This window comes from Gavia stellata, chromosome 3 (assembly GCF_030936135.1).
Source record: "Gavia stellata isolate bGavSte3 chromosome 3, bGavSte3.hap2, whole genome shotgun sequence".
In the NCBI taxonomy this organism is placed as follows: domain Eukaryota; kingdom Metazoa; phylum Chordata; class Aves; order Gaviiformes; family Gaviidae; genus Gavia; species Gavia stellata.
The window spans coordinates 98,271,992-98,298,954 of NC_082596.1; the positions used below are offsets into that span (position 1 = coordinate 98,271,992).

The following is a 26,963-nucleotide window of genomic DNA, read 5'->3' on the forward strand; positions in this document are numbered from 1 at the left end:
TATTTCTACAGCTTACATATAATTCCTATATACTTAAACATAGCAAACAAAATATGCACACTTATTTTTTAATAAATTTACGGAAGCAGTCTAACATCCTTGAACTGGTGTGACTGGAGCTCAATCAACCTTCCCCCTTCCACCACTGCCTTCAATCCCTATTCAGGAGGATGGAGGAGCTGACCCAGAGCAATGCATACGCGTGTTGGACAGTTTGTGCCGGTGTGGTCAGCTGTGGTTGGTCCCACCAGCCAAATGCCATTGAGTCACACAATCATTAGCAAAGAGGCCATTACAAAAATGAGGCTGAGCTATGAATTATGTTAGTAATATACAGTTAAGACTTAATTTTGTTTCAAATGGCCTGTGTTATATTAGGTGAAGATCAGATCTTTGTTCAACCAGGCTAAGGCCCTGGTCACAGGATTTGGTAAACCCTGTCCATTTATATTATTTCAAACATCTCTTCCCATATAAAAGTATGGGCACATCATCCATCCAGCCAGCTAACTATGCTTTTTATGGGTAATCATGTGAGTGAAACTTGACTGTGCAAGTATTTATGAAAAGAAAATGCTAATAGGCAGACATGCATGACTGAAATAAATTCAAAATTAAATTCAGAGATTTTTTTCCAAACTAATATTTATGAAAGTTAGGTATGCCAAATTTTAATGCTAAAGTAACATATCTATGCTTATGCTTCTGCTTTGGGAAAATACGCTAGTAGGAAAATATGCTAAAGGATGGGCAGTCTATGACATGAGGTGCTCTTATATCCTGCTCATTATAAATGACTTAAAGATACAGGGGAGTTGAACAAGGTGGGCTTAGATGGCACTTGCAAGAAGCAGTTCAATGCTCCAGCCTCCTCAGAGGTATCAGAATGGAGGCACCTGAACTTGAGTTTTCCAGTGCTTTTATATAGTAAAATATAACGATACAGATGGGCAAGGTCAGGGAGCCCAGGCAGCTGTGCTGAGGAATTAGCAGAGCAGAGGCAGAAGTTTTGGAAACAACACTAAGCAGCAGAAGCATTTTCTGAAGTACTTGCTTTACTTTAAATTCACCTGACCATTACGGGATTTACTATGTCCAGCAAAATAACTGCAGATACAAAAATTATTCCAAAAATATATAGGAGATTACATATTCTGATATGGCCCGCCACGTGCTTTCTACCAAACAATGATATGATTATTAAAGCTAAAATAAAACACTAAAAGCAATTGCCTCTTCATAACGTAGAAGCTGACATTGCTCAACCGAGGCACATACTGAGGCACCTACAGTAGAGATGAGATGTGACAAACTTGGCAAAAACTGGGAGGATCTTACATTAGAACCTCTGAAGCCTCTTCACCCTGTATTGGTATTAGTCCTTCCTACCTTACAGAGTACAACTTACAACATAAACACCACCTTGGTTTTTTTTCCTCCAGGTTGCAGTAACATTGTGCAAATAGTCTTGGAAATGACAGCCAACTAATAGCATGTTCTATGTAAAACTGTCTCTTTAAAGTTTACAGACTACGCTGTCTGTGTCAGTCACATATAACCAAGTGTCAAGTAAGTTCCTATGCCATTTGTAACACCAAAATGTCAAAACCCATTGATAAGATTGGATCAAAAGTTTTTCCTCAGTGCAGAATCACTTCTCCCCTCACCCTTCAACTTTGCTTCATTTATGTCTCTGAGCTCTCCCTATATCTTTGCTCTGAAGTATCTCGTTTGAGAAATGTCTAATATTATGCAGTATATACTTTGCACCTATGAAAATACTACATGGAAGAGATTAACCCATATACAAACAGAGAATATTTTAACACCCGTCTTTATGGCTTCAACCATAGCGGCTGTGTGTGGGACAGCTGCTACTGAACATGGCTTGTCCAAGCTCCCACCAGGATTCTCTGAAAAAACAGTGACTTGACCCAGGCTGCCCATCGCAAACCAACAACTTACATGAAGAAAAGACATCTGAAGCATGAGACTTCATTAATGAAAAGTGCCCACAGAGGACTTTCACAAATGAACAGCAAGAGGGAGCAGTGTCCACTGACTGTAAGTTTTCCCAGTTAATTTATTCTTTGAGAAAGGCAAGTTCTGCAAGGCTGGTGCTTCTGGCTCTGAATTTCATGGAGGTTTCTCCACACAAGACTCAGAGCCGTTTTAATATGCAAATGCACATCAGCTTCCAGAAGCTTAGATGAAGATATTACAAAGTCCAATCCTGGTACTGCTGCTAGATTTTCAGTCCCCAGATTATAATGCTTTTATCTGAAAATATGCTTAGATGGATCAGGCTTAATATATGAATTGATGAGTATTTGTTTTTCTGGTTTGTTCAATACCACTTCTGTGCTGTCATGAGTTACACACTTAAAGAAAAATGATAGGACTACAATTTTCTTTGCAATATCAGCATTATCCTGACTATACATCAAAAGAAATGAACAATGGGCATAGCTGTTACACAAGCACCAGAAGCTCCAGTGATATTCAATTAGGTATGAAAACTTCATGGTAACTGAATATCCAGCATTTTCGTACATTCCAGACCTAGTTGAAATATTGTACATATTTCATTGTTCTAAATTTAGATGTGAACTTCACCAGAGTTCAAGGAATATTTGTACCCAAACATATGATCTATGTACATTTGTAGCTAACAGCATTATTAAAAATTAATCTTTATAAATACATAATCATATTTCTGTAGCATGGAAACTAAAGTGGTTTGTGATCTCCTGCTGTTCTTCATAAAATGCTGCAATAATATGTTTTGTCCTTTTCTCAAACAACCCTACTGCTGCTATGCTGTGGAATACTATTGACTAATATTGAAATAACACAGTTAAAAGGCAAGAGTTGTGAGGTGTGTGTATACACAGGTAGAGGGAGAGAGGTGGAGAGAACCATGTGTCCCAGGTGAGAAGAGTGTTGGGGTTTTTTCCTTATAAAGAACTGTGGCCTTTGTCTTTCTGCCGCCAGTCTGTTTTGTTAACAAGCGGTTATTTGCCTGTCCTGACGCAAGACTTTTGTATATCCCCCAAGCTGAAGAAGAATCACAGATTCTACTAAGAGGACTTTTCTAATTTAAGTAGAAAATTGCAATTATTTTGCCAAATCTCTAATTAGCTGATGGTCTTACAGCCATTGTTGGTCAGATACTGCTCTCAGTACACCAAAGCAATCTCTTTCTTCTCAAGTGGGACACAGAGATGTAAACAAAGACAGTAGTTCTACTTTACTCTCCTGTAATTAAGTGGAACAGAGTAGGGAAAGGACACAACAACTGTAAGATCCCTGTTAAAATGTTTGAAACCCTGAAAGTGTTTTGCTAGCATTGTGATAAACCCAACTCAGAAAAATCATGACGAATTTTTTGGTGGAGCATAAAATTTACCTATTCTCATTTTAATACATTTGAATGAGGTTCAGATACACCTGGTACACGTACAACTTCGACCAGAACTATCATAGGTGAAGCTCTCCAAGAATTTCAAAAGCGCTTCATTAACACCGATGTGATCCAATTAATTATACCTACATTAATTGCCTCTAAAAGCTGATGCCACAAAACCACACCTAGGGGTATATTTTTACAGACCTGCTATTCTCCCCAACAGGAAGGCAGTCCAAATGTTAAAATGGCCAAAGGGATGGCAGCTCCTGAAATCCTGTCTACCTTTGTGCTCACTGAGACAAAGGCGGACTGCTAACGTATTCCCCTCCTTGGAGTCATCAGGAACAGGTTTAGATAGCCACAACTTCACTACCAACAGAATCGCCTCAAACTGGCCCACTGCTGTAAGCAGCACACAGTAGCCAGCAGAAGTGGGACATATAAACACGCGCACATCATCAAAACGTCCGAGACGCACTAAAACGGGTTTATCAATATTTACATTTCCCAGGAAGCCACCATTCAGTGTGAGAGTTTCTCTTCTGTCCCTGTAATGGATTGGTACTAGCAGCACTGAAAATGGTACCTGCCTGGGTTTCTAATACTGACGGTTTTCCACGGATCTCCTCCATTTCCACCATGCCGCTCCACATTATGAAGCCTCCTTGAGCTTAAAGCAGTGTGCAAGTCTGAAAAGCTATTCTGTCAGAGCCAGTTTGTGCGGTTTCAGCTGCCTGAATGTTCCCATGAAGGTCTGAAGTCATTCACAACCCAACTCATCTGCATTGCTCTGGCACTTCACTCAGTAGCTCGAAAATGCCCGGGGGTGTTCTGGGCACCTCTGAACACTGCAGTGTGAAGCAACATTCAGATACGCAAAATACCAGGAATTGTGGTGCAAATTTTCACTTCGCACTAAGCATTTTGGTTGCAACTAATTCCAGTAGGAATTGTCCATCTGAAACTCTTAATAGGCTTTGACAATCCTAGAGAGGAGGAAAGAACATATGCCTGTGCACATTAACATAGAGCTGGAGGAAACATGGTATCCCTGCTGAATCTCATACTGAAATACGAAGAGATTGGAAGAACTAGGCTCTTTCTTATAAGGGCCCAAGCACTTTACATCTCGCTATTGTTATTAACACAGCTATTTCTGTATCACTAGGACACCTGCAAATCTAGCAAAACATTTTACTTGGTAGAGACTTCTCATTGTCTCTATTTTCCAGAAGCAATAATCAAATAAGGAAAAAGACCCTAACTTACTCATGTCTCATTTCAAAGCTAGAAGAAGCTGAAAACAGAATCCTACTACTATTATGTGCTCCATTGTCTTTACTTCTACTCAGGGTCATCCAATGCATAAATTCAAATTAAAAGTAATATAAAATATGCATATGTTTACATAACCAAGGCTAAAAATGTTCTACAAATGGCCAAGCACAGAAATGGCTTTTAAATTATATAGCAAAAATAATAAATTATAATAAAACATGGATCGTAAGAACTACAACATATACCATTTTATGTCTGCCCAACTTGTTCCAGCTTACTGAACTATGAAGTATCTTTTATATATATATATATATTAATGTGTAATATACGTATATGCCCCTTGAGTAAGCTGCTCTGGATGGTTCACTCCCTAATTTGAGTGATTACATGTTTCTTAACACACTTAACTTCATAGAGTAATTGCTCACATCAATCCACACCTAGCGTATGCTGCCAAAATATAATTTATGTGCTACAAATCTTCAGTATATGGATTTTGAGCAGGTTTTTAAAACTAGAAAGAAGTAAGAATGAGTGCATGTGAGCATATGTGAGCATGTGTGAGCATGCAATAATCACACAAATATACATTAGATAGCTATTCATGCCTTGTTTGTCTTCCTGCCATCTTGATTCAGCCTCTACCTTTGTTCCTCATTTATAAGTAGTATATTGTCTGCCCCATGCTTCTTATCTTCAAGCACTGAGCACAGGTTCACTTCAATTTAGCATTAGCTTGACAATTAAAAGACATGTAACTGAACAGACTAAAATGGAGTGGAAGAACAATGCAGTTTGGGGCAAAATTTATGCCTTTATTTACAATGCCAGTGTTACCCAACCTGATGGATTTAACAAGAAATACCTAGACATAACTGCAAGCAAAATTTGACCTGAGATATTTGGAATAAAGGTGTAAAGAAAGTACAACTTGCTCTTATGTAAGCAAAAGTCAATTGTTATTTGCTGCTTTGTGTTATCCAGACGGCATTGGTGCTAGCTATTTTAAAAAATGGGAAGGATCACACATAGCTCTCATAAAGGATACTGCAAAATAAAATGAAGTGAAATCTTAGCCTAGCATTGCCCTGTGGCTAGCATGACTTTAAGGCAATCTGTGATTTCTTTATCATCTCCTAGCCTGCCCACTGGGCTGCAGGACAGAAGACAAGCTGAGAAAATGCAGTGAGCCAAGAGCCTGGCGTAGCTGCCTCCCTGAGCTACCCAAAGGTAAGTGCTTGCAAGCACAGCTTCGGACAAGGCCCTGCGCGTTATGTCTTACAGTTTCTTCACTGTGGGAGTAATTCTCTGGGCAGATCCAGGACTTCTGTAGGCATTTTACCTGATGTAAAAGGGCTGAAATGCGAGTGATGAACCACCCCACGTCTTGTGTGCATGCTTTGTTCCTGACACCGGTAAGGTTGTCTTCTGCTGTCAGTTCCGGCAGTGAACATGATACCATTGACATCTGTCTGGCACATCTCTGGCAGGAAGAACTGGAGACCCAACTTGCATTGTGTTGAGGAAGCTGCTGTCTGACCTAAGGATTTTCCCATGATATGGAGTATGGAAAAATGAAACAAAAATCCTCCAGGGGTACACTTTGAGCAATCTCAAAGCAGACAGTATTGAAAGAATGGAAAACAGCCCAGGTTTTAGTAAAATACAGTGGACCACTGGCTGGAGAGGATATCCTAAGCCACAAAAATTATGTCAGGCAGATGGCAAGAAGACACAGGTCAGCGTGCTCACATCAGCCCAGGACTGGTTCCAATTTTTTAAAATCTTGTCGACTGCTTAATTTATATTTCTTAGCCTAATACTTAGTGAAATTTAATTAAAGTGGTGTTTGGATTTAAGCATTCCACCATAGTATTAGCTACCCACTCAGTACAGCGCTGCTCTCGTCAGAGACATACTGATTGTGGTTTACACAGCACTTGCTGCTTCTCCACAGAGGGCTGATTGGTCCCATGATGCTCATGCTCTTCCTGATTTCCAGCTGTTACATTTCATTAAGAGACAGCTAAAATTGCCTCAGTGGTTTCCTCATACTACTTGCCCACATAAGCAGTTGGTTCGATTACCACGGGGATGCCACGGAGTCAGGAACAGGATTGAGAGGTGGCTCTTGAGACTCTCTTCCTACACAGAGGTAGTCCCACTTCAAAAGACCTTGGGAGACACTCACATGAGCAACTAACAAATGGAAATGACTAAAGATCTTCTGGAGACTAATGGGACCAATGCATTTTCATTATTCAAGCAAAGCGAAAGAGGAAAAATTAAGCAAATGATGACCCAGAAATCAGCATTTTGTAAACAATTTCCACTTTGTTATTCAACAACATAATTTTGTTCCACTGTTATCTCCTCTAATAAATGTGCATGTATTTTTTGTGTTCTTCTTTCCTTGAGAGCATTGCTTAAATGGTCTTCTCACTGACTGGAGTGCCCTAGATATGCAGCAGAAAGCCTTCTGCTTTCACATTTTTACATAGAGTCAGGCCTGTTGTCACTGAAGGCGGTAAGATTTTACCACCAAGTTTAACAGACAATAAAGTGCTCTACATCATCTGCTGCAGGGAGGCAATGTAGTGAGGGACAGCGCTCAAACACGTGAATAGATTCTAGGGAAAAAAGTAGGACATAAGCGTATATACATAAAGGTTGTACAGAACTAGCAGGTGTTACATGAATAGGGAAACTCTACCCTACTTGCTACAAATCAAGTATAATATGGATCTAGGGCTCCTGCATATTAGCCCTCTTTTTATCCAGCTTCTCTGCAGCACAAGAGACATCATTAGACCAGCAGCAGAAGTACTTCACTTAGCCCATACCTTGCCACATGTGCTTGGAATAGCTATTGCTTTGTTCATCTTAATCTACAGGGAGTTTCAGACCAAGGATGCACACTAACGTATTCATAATATGCATACTGGTACCATGTTTGCTCTAACACTGGCTAAGAGAGAGCTCTGCTCTCCTGGAGATACTGCCGGGTTTTATTAGACAGTGCAATCCTCAAAGCCCATCTCCTGTTTCTCCCATTTATCTGTGCGGTGAACTACGATTTGGCATATTTTCAATTAGCACAGAAGGGGAGCATCTCAGCTCTCTTCCCCTGTCGCTTTTCTATCCTGTGTATTCGTAGCATTCACTTTTATGGTTCCCCCTTCTAGGGATGCAAGGAAAGAAAACAGACCAATATAACTCATATTGCAGCGCGGGGTATCAAGGGTGCTCAAATACACACAGTATTTCCTGGATAAAACCACGTTACCAAGACAACAGGTACCACACACAAAAGCCACTTTCTCCCTCAGGGCACGTAATTCCAGAGATAAATCCTGAAGATCCTGATCAAATACAACGTCTTTTTCTCAGTGGTCATTTTGATGATCAGGACCCTAGGAGGAAGATGTCACGACTACCCTGAAGAGCTCAGAGCCAGCTCAATTCAGCAAATGAACCAGTGCCAGAAGACAAGGAAGAAATTGTAAAATTGCTACCTCTTCGCTGTCAGCAGGGGCTCAGGTCCTCTGGAAACCCGGGTTCAGGTCTCAGCACGTGGGATAGCCCATGGGGTGCTGTCAATGGTTCCCAACGGGTGGGAGGTAGTGGTGGGGGGCTGGCTCATGACCTCCTGCAAGAGGGGCTCAGCTAGCTCCCTCTCAAGAGACTAAAACATCTTGACCAAAATGTGAATTAGCTTTAAATTTGTTAATTCAATGGCACCAATTCAATCTCAGCTGTGTGAGTTCAGAAGGTGGGACACTATGACACAGCTGAGACTGGCCTTGGTCTAAACACCACTCAGACAAGGGCAGTTGAGTTAAGTCAGTCTCACAACCCTTGCAGTGAAATCAGAAAATGGAGTAATCCACTAGACTAACAAATGGGGGGATTTTGATCGGTTTTGTCAGCTACTTGCAGTGCATTTTAGCCTGCAGGAATGTTGTCTGCACATTAATGCCAGAAATACCACAGCACCACTGGCCTCTCATTTCAGCACAATGCCTTTGCAGATTCAGATGCAAAAAGTCAACATCAATATTTAGAGGTAGCCATTCCAAAGTACAAGCTTTCTGGGGCGTAAACATCACATCTAAATAAAAGATAGTGTATGGACTTGGTTACTACAAGGCATGAGTATGTGTGCTAGAGCTCCTGCATCAGTGCTGCCAACATGATAGACTCCTGTGTTATGGACATCAACAATGGACACCTGACTGACTGTAGGGCCAGTTTAGAGCCATCACTAATTAAGAAAACTAGCTGTTGCTGATTGCATTCTTTTATTTTATAAACCAATATACATGAATTTTCTGTAATGATCTTCACTTTTGTCCTGAACTGGGTCCTGTGAACTATTAAGACATACGCTGCATACAGGTGCATACGTACACCAAGAAACACATGTAAGCACATGTAGTAGGGACTCAGATTCTACCTTCCCCTCCTATACCTCTGCAGAGAGACAAACACGACAAGGACCAGATCCTGGCAGAGGCCAGTGCATACTACAGTGAATTATCCTGTTAGGGCAGAGGAAAACCATTCTCCACAGCATTGAGCTCCCCTTCTAGGATGGACTGAGGCCATTACAGTACACCCATTCCTCTAAGAGCTCTTCATACATGAATTACTCCCAGTCAGAGGAAAAAAAGCAGCTGTAGCAAAAGCTGAATGAGATTACAGAGATAAAGAATCATAATTATCTGCTACTTAATAAGTAAATATGAAAAGATTTACAGAGTCTTTCAATTACGAGATCATCATCATAGAGCACAACATCTGTGCAGTAGTAGGGGATTTACAACTGGCAGGGGTTATGGTGGGCATTCACCTGCCTTGTGAAAAACAAGTAGACCAGTTATTTATTCTACAATCAAGATATCTCTTGCCTTTGACGTTGTTCATTCCAGGCTAATTCAGGCACCCATGTGAAATTTTCAATACTATTAATTCAAGGGCTGAATGAGACATGATCCAAAGAGCAATTATTGAGGTTTGTGCACTACTAGGATCAAATATTGCAAAATGTCATCTATTTGTAGAATTCAGAATTTTAGATCTTGACTGATTTTGTGCTCTTCCTAGCCAATGGGACAGGCTCGAAGTTCTTGAAAATAAACCATAGAACCATAAAAATATAATCATTTCACGAGATACTGTCCCAGGTAACCAGGATAAGGACAGCCAAAGCCTTATGAAAGCTACTGGAAGACTGAGGAAACACATTTTCACTTATCAGTAAGCAAAGGGTATCACACAAACAGTTCCAGATGCCGTTGCGCGGCCTCTGTACAAACCTCAAGATCAACTGGAAAACCAGAAGAAATGAGTAAGTTGTCATGCCTCTGTTCCACCCTGGCTGACACCTGCCCTCTCGCCGTGCTTCACGGGGAACGCATGAAACTCCCACAACAGTTCTGTGTTCATTTGTCTGCAGAGAAACCTCCTTCTCTCTCTCTCAGGGGTCTGATCCAAATCCCACAAATGCTTGCAGAGTGCCATTCATGCCCTGGCTAACAGCAAGGAGCTTGGGAAACTATGTCCCAACTGGTTTACAGCCCGAGTTGTGAGGTGGCGCACAGCTCCATCACGCTGCAAGGAGCACTGAAATGCTCAACAGGACAGTGCTAATGCACTCAGGATTGCCACTGCACCTCCAGAAGTGGCTGCCATGACTCTGCCTTTTCTTTTCCCTCCTTGTTTTGACTTGTTGCCCTCCCCTATACCCACTGTAGCATGGGGTTCTCTTTGGAGCACAGCTAACAAAGGTTTTCCAATTTTAAAAAAGGGAGAAAAAGCTTCTTGCATCCTCAGCTGTTCTGGTGAAAAGACTGTAACTATGATACAATTAGTTACGGGCAAATAATCTTTGTTAAATTTTACTAATGCCTAATTCCTGTCCTCCAAATAATGCCATGTCAATAATACCTCCTTCTTCCCACCTCCTTTTCAAAGCAAATGGAAGGGTGAGGATGCACAGGGACTCTCCACTGATCATAAAAGCCCAAATTATTTCCATAGACACTTTCTCAGAAGTTCCCTGTCCTGATCCATGCCTTCCTTACAGAAGTACATTTGATGAGAGGTGTTCCGCATATTTTGGAGTCAAGACTGAAGTTGTGAAAGGATTCCAGGTGCGTTGCCACTCTCCCAAACTCATTGCCTGTTCTAAAACCAGAACAGCCAAGGTATCCTTTTCTGTACCAGCCAGCCAATGCCTGTTTTCTCCCATTCATTCCTGTGTATTTCTAGCAGCAGTAGTGGCTTTCTTGTCTTTCTCTGCCCTAGCTGACAACTTCACTCCCTGTTTCCAACGTCGGCCAACTTTGGTGGCAGGACAAAAGACCATAAATTTGTTACATTTCTAAAGTTCAGAGAAACTGGGAGGCTGGACAGATAAAATTGATCTAAGTTGCCATTCCTAGCCTCATGATTAAACAGCAAAAGATCCAGGAGGAGCAACCCATATAAAATTGGGTTTCATAAGTTCTGCTGCTCATGGAATTATCGAGTTGTTTTTCCCCCACAACTATAAAGTAAAATCCTCCAGAGGAGATGATATACAAGAAACCACTAGCTGGTGAGAAAAACCACAACCACTCAGGCATATCTAAACTTTAGTCCAAATGCCATCTGAATATTTCACTCACAGCCAACTACATCTTTTTCAACTGATGTTTAATCTACCTATAGCATATTTTCTCATTAGATACAAAATTGGGAGGAATGCTTCTATGACTACTTAATACAGGCTTGATTCTATGCCCATGAAAACCAGAGAGAATCCAACGATCGTTTTTATGGGGCTTTCGATCAGGTCCATAAAGCACACAGGCTGTTAGAGGTACGTGTACAGTTTTGAAAATTTAAGTGCCAGCATAGAAGTGTAAATGCAGTATTGATTCTTGATGATGGTGATATAAAATTCATGGGCTTCAAAGTGTCTTGAGGCAGAACTTAAATATAAAAGGCTGCAAGGGTGCATTTTGAGTACATGGGCACATCCTGGAAACACACACAAAGCTTACTATTGCAAAAAGCTGAGCACCCACCGAGTGCCATGGTCTTCTTTTGGAAGCAAAGCACCTCAGAAGGGAGATTGTGCAGCTGGTAGAAGCCTTCATGGCCTCCTCGCAGGAGCAAAGGCTTTTGGTATTCAGCAACTGCCTACCAGGCACCCTGCACCCAGTGAAGGCAGCAGGGGAATTCAGCAGCTTCAGCAGGAAGAAAATCAAACCCATTGTCAACCATTTTCACACAAATACACATCATCGCCTTCAGGCAGCAACATTTCTGGGTACTCTTTGGACCCTCCTCGGAGTACTGCTTACCTATGCACATTTAGCTGTCAGCCCCACACTACTTTTAACTAAGGAATGAATGAAGAGCACATGGAGACTACGAGCTTCCTGCAAAACACAGGGAGGTGAGGGACTGGTGTTTTCAAGCTCAAGCAGTAGCTGGTGGCAAAAGTAAATTCCCTAATAACTTCTCTTTTAAAATAGGCAAATGATGCTGTTGGTTAAGATGAAAAAGTATCATTCACCACAGCAAAAGGATGATTTTTACTGCCTGTTTTGATAAACAGAATTGTTTGTGATTGCCTGATTAACTTGGAGAGATGTATATATAGAGCTCTGAAGATATAAAGGACTGAGAGTGTTAATTATCAAATTAAAACCTTTTTAAGAGGAACTAAGGTCTATTCCTTCAAAAATCTACATGCACATATTCAGCTGCAAAATAAGAGACCAAGATATTCCATTTTTCAGCCTAGAAATATATACCTGCTACTCCAGCAAAAACAAAAGGAATAGCGAGTGATGTTCAGCGTCATGGATCTATTCTACCATTAATTTTATCTAAAAGTGTGGGACATCCTGTAGATAATAAACAACTCAGATGCAGTTAGCAACAGATAGTATTATATCTTCGGCCTATACAAATAAATGGAAACCAAAATAAGTCCTGTTTTTAACTACTCCAGTCTTCTTTATACAGACACCATACTATGGAACTGAAACATTACTCTGAAAATGGAATTGGTATCAACAAAGCAAATTATAAATATTCGGAAAATCCGCAAGTTTCTTCAAAATAGTGAGTTTAATTTCTAGTAAGAATTTGAGATTTTTTTTCCATGCTTTTGGTTTCCAAGACTTTCTTCTACAGTCACATTGGGTTTTTAATAATCCTTTTTATTACTGGAATCCAAGATTCTCTCTGAATGACTTGACTTAGTGAGCTGCAGTTCTGAAGAAACCCTACACATGGACAGATTGACCAAAAAAAAAAAAAGGGAGACCTGGTAAAATTGCAATTAAGTGCTACAATACTTGGAGTGTAATAATCTACAGGCATCATTCGCAACAAGACTGGCATGGCTTAGCAGCAGAATTTGGAAGAGAGCAACAACAGCTTTCTCTCTAATCACCACCTTGGGCTTCTTTTGCCTAGTCCCTTGGGTCAGTCCAAGTAGCCAGATGTAGCTCTCACCAAACAGAGCCTCTAGGTCCCATCTCTTATGGCAGCTAAGGTAGTTGTCTGATCGGCTCTTTCCTGCACACTACCTCCTGTGGCTACTTACATAGGCGCTCAGGAAAAGCGATCTGAATTAAGTAATTCAAGGAGGATCACCAATGCCACATTAAACACTTGCATGGACATTTTAATTCAGAACTGAATTGGCCTTAATGAATTAAAGTAAAATGAATGAGTTTATGACCTGAATAAACATCCACCCAAGGGTTTATGGTGATATAACTAATCTGTTTCATATTTATGGTTTAAATAATTCAAGTTATAATGTATAAACAAGCCCTAGTATAAACAAGACTTAGATCAATATTTCTAAGAAACTGTTCTTCATCAAGCTATCTTTGATTTCCAATTCTTAATCTGATTCCCAATTCATAATCTGATTTTTTTTATTAAACCTCTGTACACAGGACAATTCAGTTTCTTTTCCTAGCAACTATTTATTATTCCTCAACATAGTAGCCCCAGCAGCCCTGGGAAAGAGCTCATGAAGCTAATAGTTTTGTCCGGGTGACTGCCATCCGTGTTTCAGATCCCTGTGGACCTGGGATTCTTATCCCTGCTGCCAATACCCTATACATCTAGCTGTATGTGCCTTTTTAATGCAATTCACAGACATGGAAGTAAAGGGCAGCTACTGTGATTAAAAAATCCCATCAGATTAGTGTCATTGGGCTGCATGTTCACATTACCGTACCAACCCATTTCCCAATCACAACATGGGTCAGATGTCAATCAGGTCACTGATACGGTAGGGCTCAATCGCGGTACTGCCACGCTGGCCTCGGGGATTCCTGCTTCATTTCCCCTCTGCGGGAAACACCGAGCAAGAGCAAAACAGTATTCTAGGAATAAAACTTCCTCAACAGCGCTTCTGTGTGAAGGCATCTAACAAATTTTGTTTTCAGAAACTATGCGGCAGCAGTCTCTGAAAGGCATAGGAGGTGTTCCTCTCTGTTGTTTTGGGAGCAAGACCACGCTCACCTCTGACCGAAGCGCAGGGGAAGTGGTGGAGTCACCGAGCAGATTTCCCCAGCTGGCCTCTGCGGTGCCACCGAGGGACTCCGCTGAGTCTCAAGACATGCACCTGCACAACATAAATTACTGAGGGGTGACAAATTTGCATGGCAATATTCAATGGCTGTTGCTTTGATAGAAAAACAAAAATGACCCAGGGCATGAGTTGCTTAAAAGCAGGATCCTGCAACCAACCAGCATCCTGCCAGAAAGGACCTGCAGCTTTTTTGGGTCACTGGGATAACCTAGCGCTACAGCTGACCACTACCGCTCGGTCTTTGTTCTCGTCACAGAACAGATGCCTCATGGCTCCGTGTCAACTGTGAAATGTTGCTTTTTTCCCCTTGCATCTTTAAAAAGGGCAGTAAAAACCTGAAGAACGAAAGCCAACAGTATGAGAAATATTAATTAATTTCCATGCTTCAAATGCAATCTAAAAATAAAAAGCAGCTTCAATGCATTTTGTTGTTAAATGAAAGCATTCTAAACTAATCTGTAAGAACCCAGTCTGATGAAGACTGTCGGTTCATGAGTCATGGCAATAGCAGCTGAGGATATACAACAATTTTTTACACAAGAATGAGCTTCTTCCAAACACACTCATTCTCTCTCCCCTCAACCAGATATTCTATTATTGCTGATTTGTTGGTAAAACACTTCTTAAAACATCTCCAATGAATGTCGTTCTCTAATCCATATACCATGTTATTACCAGCATCTATTTTTCAATCCTCAAAAATTGCTGTAAATTCTCTAATGGATTAATTGTATTATTATATTATTTTAACAGGAATGCATTGTTGTAGAATTATGTCGCAGTATTACAGTTTGGGCGGCCTCGTATAAGCTTCACAGCAGCTGGAAATGTAATTAGCATAAAAACCAAACAGCCTCATTAAACATCCCTTTCCTGTAAGAAGGGACCTCGTCTCACGTGTTCCATTAGAGCTGGCACCGGGCTAGAACAATCCCAAACCGCATTTTTCAGTCCAGCTAAGCAAAGTCCACTTCTTAAACCCTGGAAATGTTATGCAGCAGATCTCAGGAAGACACAACAATGCTGCTCCGTAGTGGAATACATGCTCCCGGGGGAGTGATTATACCCCCCATTTTTGAACCAGGAGTTTCCATTTGGCAGTTCAAGTATAAAAATAGACAACTGCTTTAACTGCCTTCTGTGTACAAATGAGAACCGCAACTTCCGAATGCATTTGAATGCTTTTAATCTGCTTAAAATGACAAATCTAAAACCACTGATAATTTATAATTCCATCAATAAAGAAGCAGATATCACCCACTGCTTTCCCCCTGCTATGAAGTGCCTTCTGCCACCATAAGTTTTGGGCTGTTTATCTGACTGCATGGTTGCAAATGACCACTGGGTTTAAAAATCTCTGTGGATCTTCGGTTCCACAGCACTAAGCAGATACACAGGCTAGTTTTGTTCCCTCTATAGAAAGGCAAAAGGTTAATTTTTTTAAAAGTTGCCTATGGTTTTGCATGAATTCTGGTGCAACTTCTGGCCAGCTTCTCAAAAGACATTAAGAAAATGTTAGTGCATGCAAAGAGAAGCTATGGGCAACCTGCATTTAGACCTAGAATATAATTTTTTTTCACTTCCAAAATTAAGAATACATCAAGTGTGCAATTTTGGATCAATGAAAAAAATAAAACTGAAAATGGATTTTAATTTTTTATTCAGTCCTTGAGCTCAAGCATTGTAATATTTCAGCAGACTTAAAATATAAATGTTTTCCTGTCTGTCAGGTCATTTTATATTTGGAATTCAAATTTTTAGCTATACCTGTTAATAACTAATTCAAATCTGAAATGGAAATGTATATTAGAATAAAAACTCTTCTAAAATTAATCTAGAATATACTGAAATATAATGTGCTTATTTTCTGGAATTTCCTTCAGATAAAAATATTTGCTTAAGTCAATGTGTATTCGTGAACAGCCCGAGTTCGTGCAAAATGGCACTTTCAGAGAACGACAAATTGGACCTCCCGCAAAAAAACCCACAAAAGAAGGAACAGAGAAGCACTGAGTAACGCTGCAAAGTGGTTGTATGGCTGGGCTTTTATAAAACCCAGAATCACACTAAGGTTCCAGAGGTTCCACACTAATCACACCCAGAATTCCACTAAGGTTGGAAAAGACCTGTAAGGTCATCAAGTCCGAGCCCCTTTTTGGAAGACTGGACTAAGTTTTACATCAGTGCCATTTCTTTCTCTTCTCCCACAATCTTGGGAACGATCAGTGATTTTCTTCACAGCATTAATGCTCTATGAGCTGCCCCATCACAGCAAAAATACCTGGTGGGACCAGTGTCCGTATCATCTCTCTCACATCGAAAGGGCTACTGGAGGTTTTACACAGCCTCATTGATGGACCTCACCAAGGATAAGAACAGGACTTTGGGTTATTTCAGGCTTCAGGGTAACTTCAGACCCAGCTACACTCCAGGGGAGACTCCGCTCTCTTTCTCACTGCCGATTCAGAATTACATTTCCAAGTCATAAGAATAAGAGGGTGAAGGAAGAAAAACACTTGGAGAAACCACCCAGAATGTCTCCCACCTAGACCACCTCCCCAGAAGTACAGGCAGAGGCAGGGGCAGGCATGTCTGCAGGCTGCGCTTCTCCTTTGCTTCCCCAGGCGAAGGTCTCACCCAGACAGCACGACTAGTTTAACAGTCCAAGAGTTTTACATGAGAAAACACAAGCAGCAAACATTGGCAAAGCAGAAGGGAGTAGGAAGGTTTAAGAGCAGTGCTGGCTACACATTACTGAATTTCTACCGATTGGAATATTCTGGAAAGCAAAGTTCAAAATATTTACCTATTGTAGCTAGAAATAATCTGCAGTAGGAATGAAATGATCTGGGGATGGTTTATGAACAGCAGCTCCTCTAATTGCACAGATTTACCACATTTTGCTTTCTTCTTGTTATTCATCAGAAACATTGAAAGTCCTTGCGTGTAAGTGTTGCCAAATTTAAACAATCCCTCTTCTGACTGGGAGACTTTACTTACATAAACACATTGACATATGAATTTTTATACAGCACTTTTTAAAAAACTCTGTTTGGAAAAAACAAAGAACCAAGGCTTAGCAAGTCAAAAAAAAATAGAATTTGAGCGTAAAATGAATGGCTGTTTTGATGCAGATTCTGGGAGTGGGGCTGCTAAAGGTTGCATGAGTGGATTTAGGTTTGGCACACTTAATTTTCTTTAAACAGTCTGAGCGTGAATCAAAGTAAATGGAAGAGCATGCATACCCTCCCTAAAAAGCAAACTGAAAAAATCCAGATGCTCCATTTTGTGACACTGTCCACACTATCGGGCTTTAATCTTTAGATCCTCAGCGCAGACCTCAACTATTCCAGTTTAACAGTAACTGCTAGCAAGAGAAGAATCACAGAATCACAGAATCACAGAATCAGTACGGTTGGAAAAGACCTGTAAGATCATCGAGTCCAACCTGGGAAAAAAAAAAAAAAACAAAAAAAAAAACACCACACAACATCAAAAAACCCACCAAAAAAAAAAAAAACCAAAACCCCACAAAACCCACGCCACACAACAACAATAACAAGCCACAACCCACCCAACACCACACAGCACCATGTCCATCAAGCTACATCCCACAATGCCACATCCACACGCTCCTTGAATACCTCCAGGGAGGGTGACTCTACCACCTCCCTGGGCAGCCTATTCCAGTGTTTCACCACTCTCTCAGTGAAGAACTTTTTCCTAATGTCTAGCCTGAACCTCCCCTGTCGCAACTTGAGGCCATTTCCTCTAGTCCTGTCACTAGTCACTTGGGAGAAGAGACCAACACCCACCTCTCTGCAACCCCCTTTCAGGTAGTTGTAGAGAGCGATAAGGTCTCCCCTCAGCCTCCTCTTCTCCAGGCTAAACAACCCCAGCTCCCTCAGCCGCTCCTCATAAGACTTGTGTTCCAGACCCCTCACCAGCTTCGTCGCCCTTCTCTGGACACGCTCGAGCACCTCAATGTCCTTCTTGTAGTGAGGGGCCCAAAACTGAACACAGTATTCGAGGTGCGGCCTCACCAGAGCCAAGTACAGAGGCATGATCACCTCCCTGCTCCTGCTGGCCACACCATTTCTGATACAAGCCAGGATGCCGTTGGCCTTCTTGGCCACCTGGGCACACTGCTGGCTCATATTCAGCCGGGTGTCGATCAACACCCCCAGGTCCTTTTCTGCAGGGGAACTTTCCAGCCACTCATCCCCAAGCCTGTAGCGTTGCATGGGGTTGTTGTGGCCGAAGTGTAGAACCCGGCATTTGGCCTTATTGAACTTCATCCGGTTGGCCTCAGCCCATCGATCCAGCCTGTCCAGATCCCTCTGCAGAGCCTTCCTACCCTCAAGCAGATCAACACTCCCTCCCAACTTGGTGTCGTCTGCAAACTTGCTGAGGGAGCACTCTATCCCCTCATCCAGATCATCAATGAAGACATTAAACAAGACCGGTCCCAAAACCGAGCCCTGGGGGACTCCGCTTGTGACCGGCCGCCAGCTGGATTTCACCCCATTCACCACAACCCTCTGGGCTCGGCCATCCAGCCAGTTTTTTACCCAGCGAAGAGTGTACCTGTCTAAACCACAGGCCGCCAGCTTCTCTAGGAGAATACTGTGGGGAACAGTGTCAAAGGCTTTGCTGAAGTCCAGGTAGACAACATCAACAGCCTTCCCCTCATCCACTAGGCGGGTCACCTGGTCATAGAAGGAGATCAGGTTGGTCAAGCAGGACCTGCCTTTCATGAACCCGTGCTGGCTTGGCCTGATCCCTTGGGTAACCTGCACGTGTCCCGTGAGCGCCCTCAAGATGAGCCTCTCCATAACCTTCCCCGGCACCGAGGTCAGGCTGACAGGCCTGTAGTTCCCCGGATCCTCCTTCCGACCCTTCTTGTAGATGGGCGTCACGTTGGCAAGCCTCCAGTCATCCGGGACCTCCCCCGTTGACCAGGACTGTTGATAAATGATGGAGAGCGGCTTGGCAAGCTCTTCCGCCAGCTCCCTCAGCACCCTTGGGTGGATGCCATCAGGCCCCATAGACTTATGAGTGTCCAGGTGGCATAGCAGGTCGTTAACTGCTTCCTCCTGGATCATGGGGAGCCTATTTTGCCCTCCATCCCTGTCATCCAGCTCAGGGGGACGGATACCCTGAGGATACCCGGTGTGGCTGTTAAAGACTGAGGCAAAGAAGGCATTAAGTACCTCAGCCTTTTCCTCATCCTTCGTGACAATGTTCCCCGCCGCATCCAGTAGAGGATGGAGATCCTCCTTGGCCCTCTTTTTGCTGTTAATGTATTTATAGAAGCTTTTTTTGTTGTCCCTCACGACCGTGGCCAGGTTGACCTCTAGCTGGGCTTTCGCCTTCCTAATTCCCTCCCTGCATGACCTAACGAGGCCGCCCGGGCCGGCAGCGGGAGGAGGAGCGGGCGGGGCCGGGGCTGCCGCGCGGCGGATGGCGGCGGGGGCGAGCGGCGGCGGCCTGCTGCCCTTCCTGCGGCTGCTGGGGCAGCTCAAGAGAGTACCACGGACAGGATGGGTGTACAGGAACGTGGCGAAGCCAGAGAGCGTATCTGATCATATGTACAGGATGGCGATGATGGCTTTGGTGACCGAAGACAAAAGCCTTAACAAGGACAGATGCATACGATTAGCTTTGGTTCATGATATGGCTGAATGCATTGTTGGAGATATTGCTCCTGCAGATAATATCTCAAAAGAGGAGAAACACAGGAGAGAAGAGGCAGCTATGCAACAACTGACCCAGCTTCTATCAGAGGACCTCAGAAAAGAAATCTATGAACTCTGGGAAGAATATGAAAACCAGTGTACTGCAGAAGCCAAGTTTGTAAGATTGTCATCCTCTGTACAGACAACTATTAAGAGACCCCTAAGGTCCCTGGGCAGCAGATCAACCCATGAACCTGCCCTGAAAAGTCCTAGTCCCCCAGTCCAACCTTCCCCAACCCAACTGATGATGAGCAAATCACATTGATGTGCCTCTTGGCTCTTCTCATATCATGGTCTACTTTGTTGAGCCCCAGTCTTTATCCCTACAAACTCCCCAGCTCCACACGTTGAGATGGGTTCCTGAACACCAACCTCTAGAATTTTACACTAAGCAAATGAAGCTTTAAATGAAGTAGGAGTGGTACTTCCCTCTTCTCAGGACAGCACCCCAAGCTTGAGGCTAGGAAGTCACTGTCACGTCTTTCTTTGGCCACAGAACAGGACATGGCTTGCTAGTTCAACCATGGGTTTTGGGGATGGGAGCTGTGGCACCAGAGGACTCATCCCTTCTCTCTGCCCTGTGGAAGAAGTCGTAAGTATTTCTAGGAGGGGGATCTGGTACACAAACGAAGGGAGGTTTCAAAGTACCTAGGAGGAGTGGAAAGGCTGAGTTTAACAGATTTCCTTTTCTCTCTTTAGTATGACTGACTGTCTCAGACAACCCTCTACTTAGCAATAGAGCTGTCGGGGAGCTTTCTTCTGACACTGGACTTTCTCTGCTCATTGTACAGTGTGCCTGTGTACCTAAACCAACCATTGCTGAATCCCTTGCCCCTCCTACTTACAACTGAGTTTCCTCCACACCCCTTAATTTCTCACCATCTCCTGCCTTCCTCTTCTGAGTCCAACCAGTTTCCTCCAACTACAAGTTACATGCTTCTTCCTCCCCTCTGCCTGAGCACTGCAACTCAGGGAGCAAGGATGGAGGAAGACGGACACACCAATTCTTTAAAATGAAGGTCACCAGAAATGTGAAAAGGCAAAATGAGACATTTTTCCCCTATACAGACTCCTGCAATCAGCTGAAATACTTTTTTTCTCAAAGGTTGCAAGCAGTGGGCTCTTGATAAATACAGTGATAAAAAACTTCAATAATATTTCAAGTAAGCCCAGAACCGATCTTCCTTCAGGCTTCTTTACTTCAGAAGCACCTCCTTCTCCAAAACATTGCCAGACATTTCACTAGCACGTGTATGGCACTGCAGTAAAACAACAGCAGACCCAGGAACTGTTTTCAAATTCACATCAAGGTGAGCAGAACAAGATCAAGGTATTAAAAACAATGACAAAGGCCTGGCTGAGGAGACAGTCAGCCTTCTCTTTTGTTATCTGCCTTGCTGATTCCCAGAGAGCCCAGTGTGGCTTCAAAAACCACGTGCAGCCTGGTGGAGCCATCCCAGCTGCATCCAGCCAAGGACACATGCTCGGGCAAAGAAAATTCACTGTTTCTTCCTGGCTGCTTCTGCCATAAGTGAGACTGCTCCTATTCAGTTATAAAAAACCATCCCATCAACTGTATAATCTTGGCATTTAGAAGTTTGCCTGTGGTCCCAAAGCTAGAGTTATCAGCTTTATCATACTGCTCAGCCCTCCATGGTAATAAAGGTTTCCATCCTTTCGGTGCAAGATGAAACTTTAGGTGAGTTAAAAAAAAATACACCACGCTTTCGACTATAGCATGAATAACGTTGTGGCTGAGTTTAATTTCTTTGTCTAACTCCCTGTATATATAACTTCACTGTCAGGAGTGTTTATATTGTACTGTGGGAGTTTCAGTGTCCAGCAAAGAACTTTTATTAGGACCTCCTGTGGTAAAATGATTTGCAATCCCGACACTGAAAAATGTGCTGTGCTGGGGGGAGCTTCACTTCTGTCCAGGAGGAGGATTACTGGGAGAATTAACTTGCTTCTCGCCCTGCTGTGGTACACTGGTGATCCTCACCCAGTATAATCTCCCTTCTGGTTTGCTCTGAGAGTGAGCCTGTCCACAGATGGAGCCCATCTGTCACTCATGGTGCGTGTCCTGGACAACGTCCTTAATACTCCACCTTCCAGCAGAAGAGGTCGTTCAAATCAAACCCCAGATGCGGGCTCATCTGGCGCTTACCATCTGCAACAACACACCACCCCCTAGCATGATCTTTTCTACCTGTTCTGGTCACTCTACAAAATACCTCATGATGATGCTCACGGACAGACCAACTGCAAGGCAAAGGCATTTGATGTCTGCACGAAAAACCATGACTTTCACCTTCATGACCGAGTCAGTAGCAAGGCAATGTCAGACTTCAAACATTTCTGCATAGTCACTACAGGGATATCCGAACCAATGTAACCTATAAACATATATAGTCTGTGAAACACATGCATCCTTTTAACCTTCTGCTTGTCAGTGACAATACAATAATGAAGATGGAGGATGGGGGACTTGTTATGCTCAAACATCATGATATGAGTATTGATGTGCTGAGAGGAACCATATATAATAAGCGTAATGTTAAGGTCCTCCATCAATCAAATTACAGATTTTCTATCTCATCTTATGCAATTATCAGGTGTCAGAAAATAACTTTTCCTATTACCTAAAAGGGTTTTTTGCCCACTGAGCACAGAACTATATTTTAAGGCATTCATCTCTGAATAAATAATCAGAGCTTTTAGTCTGATAAAGATATGGTTACAAAATGTAAGCACTTGGGAATCTCAAGAAAAAGGCAACCTTTCAACCTTAAATATCAGGCTGACTCTCTCTTTCTTCCAGTCCTCTCCCAGAAAAAAAACTCCCATAAATTTCAAAGGAAGTTTCAACAGATAAGGTCATGTGTTTTGACCCTTACTGCTCTCAACATTTAAAATAATTGAATCTATTGTTGCAGCAAATAAGAGCCTAATAAAATACTTGTATTAGTATTTATTTTTTGATAATTACTGATGTTCTATGCAGGTGGGAAAGCTTGGGTGCATGCCTGTAGGACACTAATGGGAATTTTTTTTTTTTCCAAGCGTCACATTTATCAGTGCACTAGAAGAAAATAAGCCTGTATTAGGAAGTTTCATGCTGGCTCTCATTATGCCATCTCATAAGCTTGTCCTTTGATTTATTATCAAAATTAAATGTATTTTTCCCAGTGAGATCAGAGGTATTAGACGAGAGGTCATGGAAATGCTGGCAGAAAAATGCTAGTTTTCTGGGTGTACAATCTTTTGTATTACCATCCTAGGTTCAAGCAATGCTGTTGAATTGCCAGGGGGGTCTGGTAGAATGCTGGTGGATTCCTGTTCCCCAGGGTCAGGGATGATGGAAACTGTGGGGTCCCCAGCCCCGGTACAGTCCAGAAGGACATCTCTCCCAGTGCCTCCTGCAGGGTGCTCAGCAGATTTGATATCCTTGTCAATTTTGCTGCAGTTACTAGCAGGGGAGCTGACAGGAATACCAATTTTGCAGAGCAGCTGCAGGATACTGTTAGCTTACTAGAAACGAAAATTAAAAAAAAAAAAAAAAAAAAAAGGCTTTGGATTCAACTGAGATCAAACCCAGTACTGCAATCAACAAACATTCCTGCAACCTGGAGACCCAGCTTTTAAATTAGTTTTTCAGACACTGAAGTCCCTCTTGCTAGGGGAGGAGATCTGCTGGCATGTCTGGTAAAGCTTCTTTCTGCTCTGAGAAAAGGAGAAAAATACACGGTTTTATTCTGGTTTTAATCATTGTGTACTTTCTAAATGTTTTGGTAAGTGGGGCAAATCTACGTAACACTTTTTGTAATGCCCAGAGCAGACTATGTAGGCGTACTGAAGCCAGCTTCAAACTAATCAGTCTAACCAGAGCAGTATGCAGCTCAGCCCCACCTCCCGGCGCTGGATAAACCATACAAATAAATACTAGGCAGGCTTTGGCAACCCATGTTACCTCCTGAACTGCCGTGGTTATCCTCCTAGTTGTAACCAACTAACCCAGCATGCTGGAACTAGCTTCAAAGTAGTTGTCACCACAGCATCCACGTAACCCTAAGAGCTATATATGGTTTTCATGGAAATCCTGCCACACTGCATTATGTTTATGACTGATACAGAACATGAAAGACAAGCCTTTCATTTTGCAGAAATATGTCATTTTTGGTGACAATAGCTTCTCAGCTGTCAAGTCAAAAAATACGATCATCACTCAGAATAATACAGCCAACTATTCCAGTTCATTAGTCTTTGCCTGACGAATCAGAGAGCAGCTTAAACAGCACACAGTAAAGAGCACCTTCAGGTATGAACCCTGAAAACTCTTATTCTGCATTTAACCTCATGCAAGAATTCGCACTTAGCTAAATAAGACTTCTCACACAATTATGGGCCATTTTCAGGAGTACAGGCTTTGGGGTGCCAGAAAGTACAGTCAAGTCCTGCCTGAAAGCTTCCACTGTGCAATAAACAGGTCAGAGAGCAACTGGGCTGTAACTCAAGTCTCTTCCAGCACTTAAAGCAGCAAGATCCTCACTGTGTTCCCTCTAGTTCTAGTGAGAACAATAAGAAATCAGAAGAAAATTCATGGTTTCCACAGACAATCCAGGCTCAAGTCTTGCAAAACCACATGTAGTAATTATCAGCCATCATGGAAGAACAAAGAAAAACTTCTAAATAGATCACAAAGCTTGAAAACAAACACCCCAGGTACAAACTTCCACCCTGTGTATCAGTGCCTGGATCTGGGATTCTTGCTCAGACCCATTTACAATATCAAAACATGTTTTTTTCAGTTTTCCATACTTATTTTTTAATTAAAAAGAGTCTTAATCCAGGAGTGTTAGAAAGCGATGGCAGAAGGAGGGGTATGGCAGGAAGAGAGATTTGTTTTTCTCAGAAAACAAGTGACACATCTTTCCTGCCCAATGGAACAAATAATTTATGGTTACACAAGTTACTCAACACAATGTCAAGTCCTTCGTCATGTGTTTTTCTTGTTCCTCTATTAGCACTTACAGGAGTTTGAATGTGGCCAAATCCTCCACTAGCACTAGCGTTGTCTTTTCATACTGCCATTCCCTTTACCCATAATCAGCTACATCAATGTAACAAGATTTCTTCTGGGTTACCCTCTAGCTCTAGTAGCAGAACCTGAATATACAGCTTTGGTGAGCTGCTGCTTTAATTGTAGCACACCCAACATGTTGTTTTGGGGTTTTTTTTTTAAAGAAAAAGCTGGTAACAAAGTTAAAGAGCTCTTAGAATCTGAGAAATCTCTCCAAGCCAAGCTTCAACAACCTTAAAAACATGTATAAATCAGGGCTGCATTACAAATTTTTAGCCTTGTTGAGCAAAAAACAGTTCCAGACTAACAAACCAATCTGACCGTGACTATTACCTGCTGAAGTATGCTTAAATTTTTCACTCTTCTTCTTCCTCCATTTCCATGGTTTAAAAAGCCTTCCGAGAGTGGCGAATTTGCTTCTTCTTCTGATCGGAGGTGTGTGAGTCCCAGGTACTAGAGAGTCTGAACGCATTGCAGCCAGTCTTTCCACTTCCTCAGCTGTAGTTTCAGCAAGAAAAGGAGAAAAAAAAAAGGGGGGGGGGAAATGAAATAAATGCTTTAATAAATAATCAGACAACCACACAGATGGTCAAAATTTTCCATGGTTACAGAGGACAGTAAAAAAGGGAAAAAATTGTAGTCTTTATTATTTTATTTTCTTTCCTTTCAGTGGAATCCGTAATCTACTGTAAAGATCAGTATTAACAAACAGATTCATTAGGAATATGGATTATTACAATAGCAAAGTTATAATCTTTAACAAATTGTTCTGCATCGCTCTAGACAGCTGGCAGTCCATCCGCCAGCCATTCCTGGGGAAGCGTGACAGAGACTGGGGAAGAGAAAGCTCCAAAAAAATGATGCAATATTGCTGAAAAGAAATATTCCAAGTCTTTTTTTTGCAATGGAAAGAGACATGTCCATGAACTAATATTTATCAGGAGCAAGGACCCTGATAAATAATGACCCTCTGGTATCATTACTGTGTCCATTAAAACTGCCTGGGTTACAAAAGGGGCTGCATTAGGAATTTCCTAGTGACAGAAAGGGCGCTGAAAATTCAGAAGGTTCCTTCTGGTCCCACTTTTCTGCCCACTAATTCCCCTCCAATTCTTATACTTATCTTTTAACACAGGCACTTGGAGAATTTTAATAGAGCCCACACTTAGGGCTGAATTCCCTGGGCAGGGTTTTCACTGAGCTTCTGTTGTTAAAAAATTCAGCTTTCTGCAACCTTTACACTGCAATACATCATGATAGTCTCAATACTTGAAAAAAAATCCGAAGAATTCATATTACCCTTCCTCCCCAATGAGAGCAAGAGAAATCTGGGGGTGGTCACTTGGTGCAGCTACATTGCATGGTCTCCCCCTCACGTTTGCAGGGAAAATATGCTGATAGTTTTGAGAAATAACGTCCCTGTGATTAGAGGCACAGAGAGAGGTAAGCCAGGACCACAAAGGAAAACACTGACATGGGGAAGGTACCATAAGCCCAGGGGCGAGGGTCTCTCCGTGCCGCAGCTCCCAAGGCTGCAATAAGCTCTCCCAGCCCTCGGCTGAAGCACGCACTCTCTCTCCCTAGAAAAAGCATCTGTGCAACGCAGTCAGCATACAGGAGGGGTTTTTTGTGGTTTTCTTTTAAGTTGTTGTTGGTTTGGGGTTTTTTTAAGGGATATTATTTCCCAGGCTTGTGTTGTAATGCGATGCTGCCCGTAAAACTGATTTGAGTGGTTTGCACACACACAGTCTGGATTCATAAAAACAGGACACAGATCGTCACCTCTCCCACTCTGAAGACGGCAGCCCAGTGTTTCTGTTTCACCTCTAGTATATTAAGTATTAA

At 42.3% G+C, this 26,963-nt stretch overlaps 2 protein-coding genes across 2 annotated transcripts in view; one reads left to right on the forward strand and one right to left on the reverse strand.

Annotated features, from left to right (window-relative positions):
* Positions 1-26,963, reverse strand: part of PHACTR1 (phosphatase and actin regulator 1) — a 306,757-nt gene that overhangs the window by 99,320 nt on the left and 180,474 nt on the right. Inside the window, exon 3 of the mRNA XM_059815260.1 lies at positions 25,452-25,616. Coding sequence (XP_059671243.1) covers positions 25,452-25,616 — 165 coding nt within the window. The remainder of the gene's footprint in view (positions 1-25,451; positions 25,617-26,963) is intronic.
* On the forward strand, positions 19,764-20,303 carry LOC132316804 (5'-deoxynucleotidase HDDC2-like). Its single transcript, XM_059815874.1, has one exon. It carries the CDS (start codon positions 19,764-19,766, stop codon positions 20,301-20,303), a length of 540 nt encoding a protein of 179 aa, XP_059671857.1.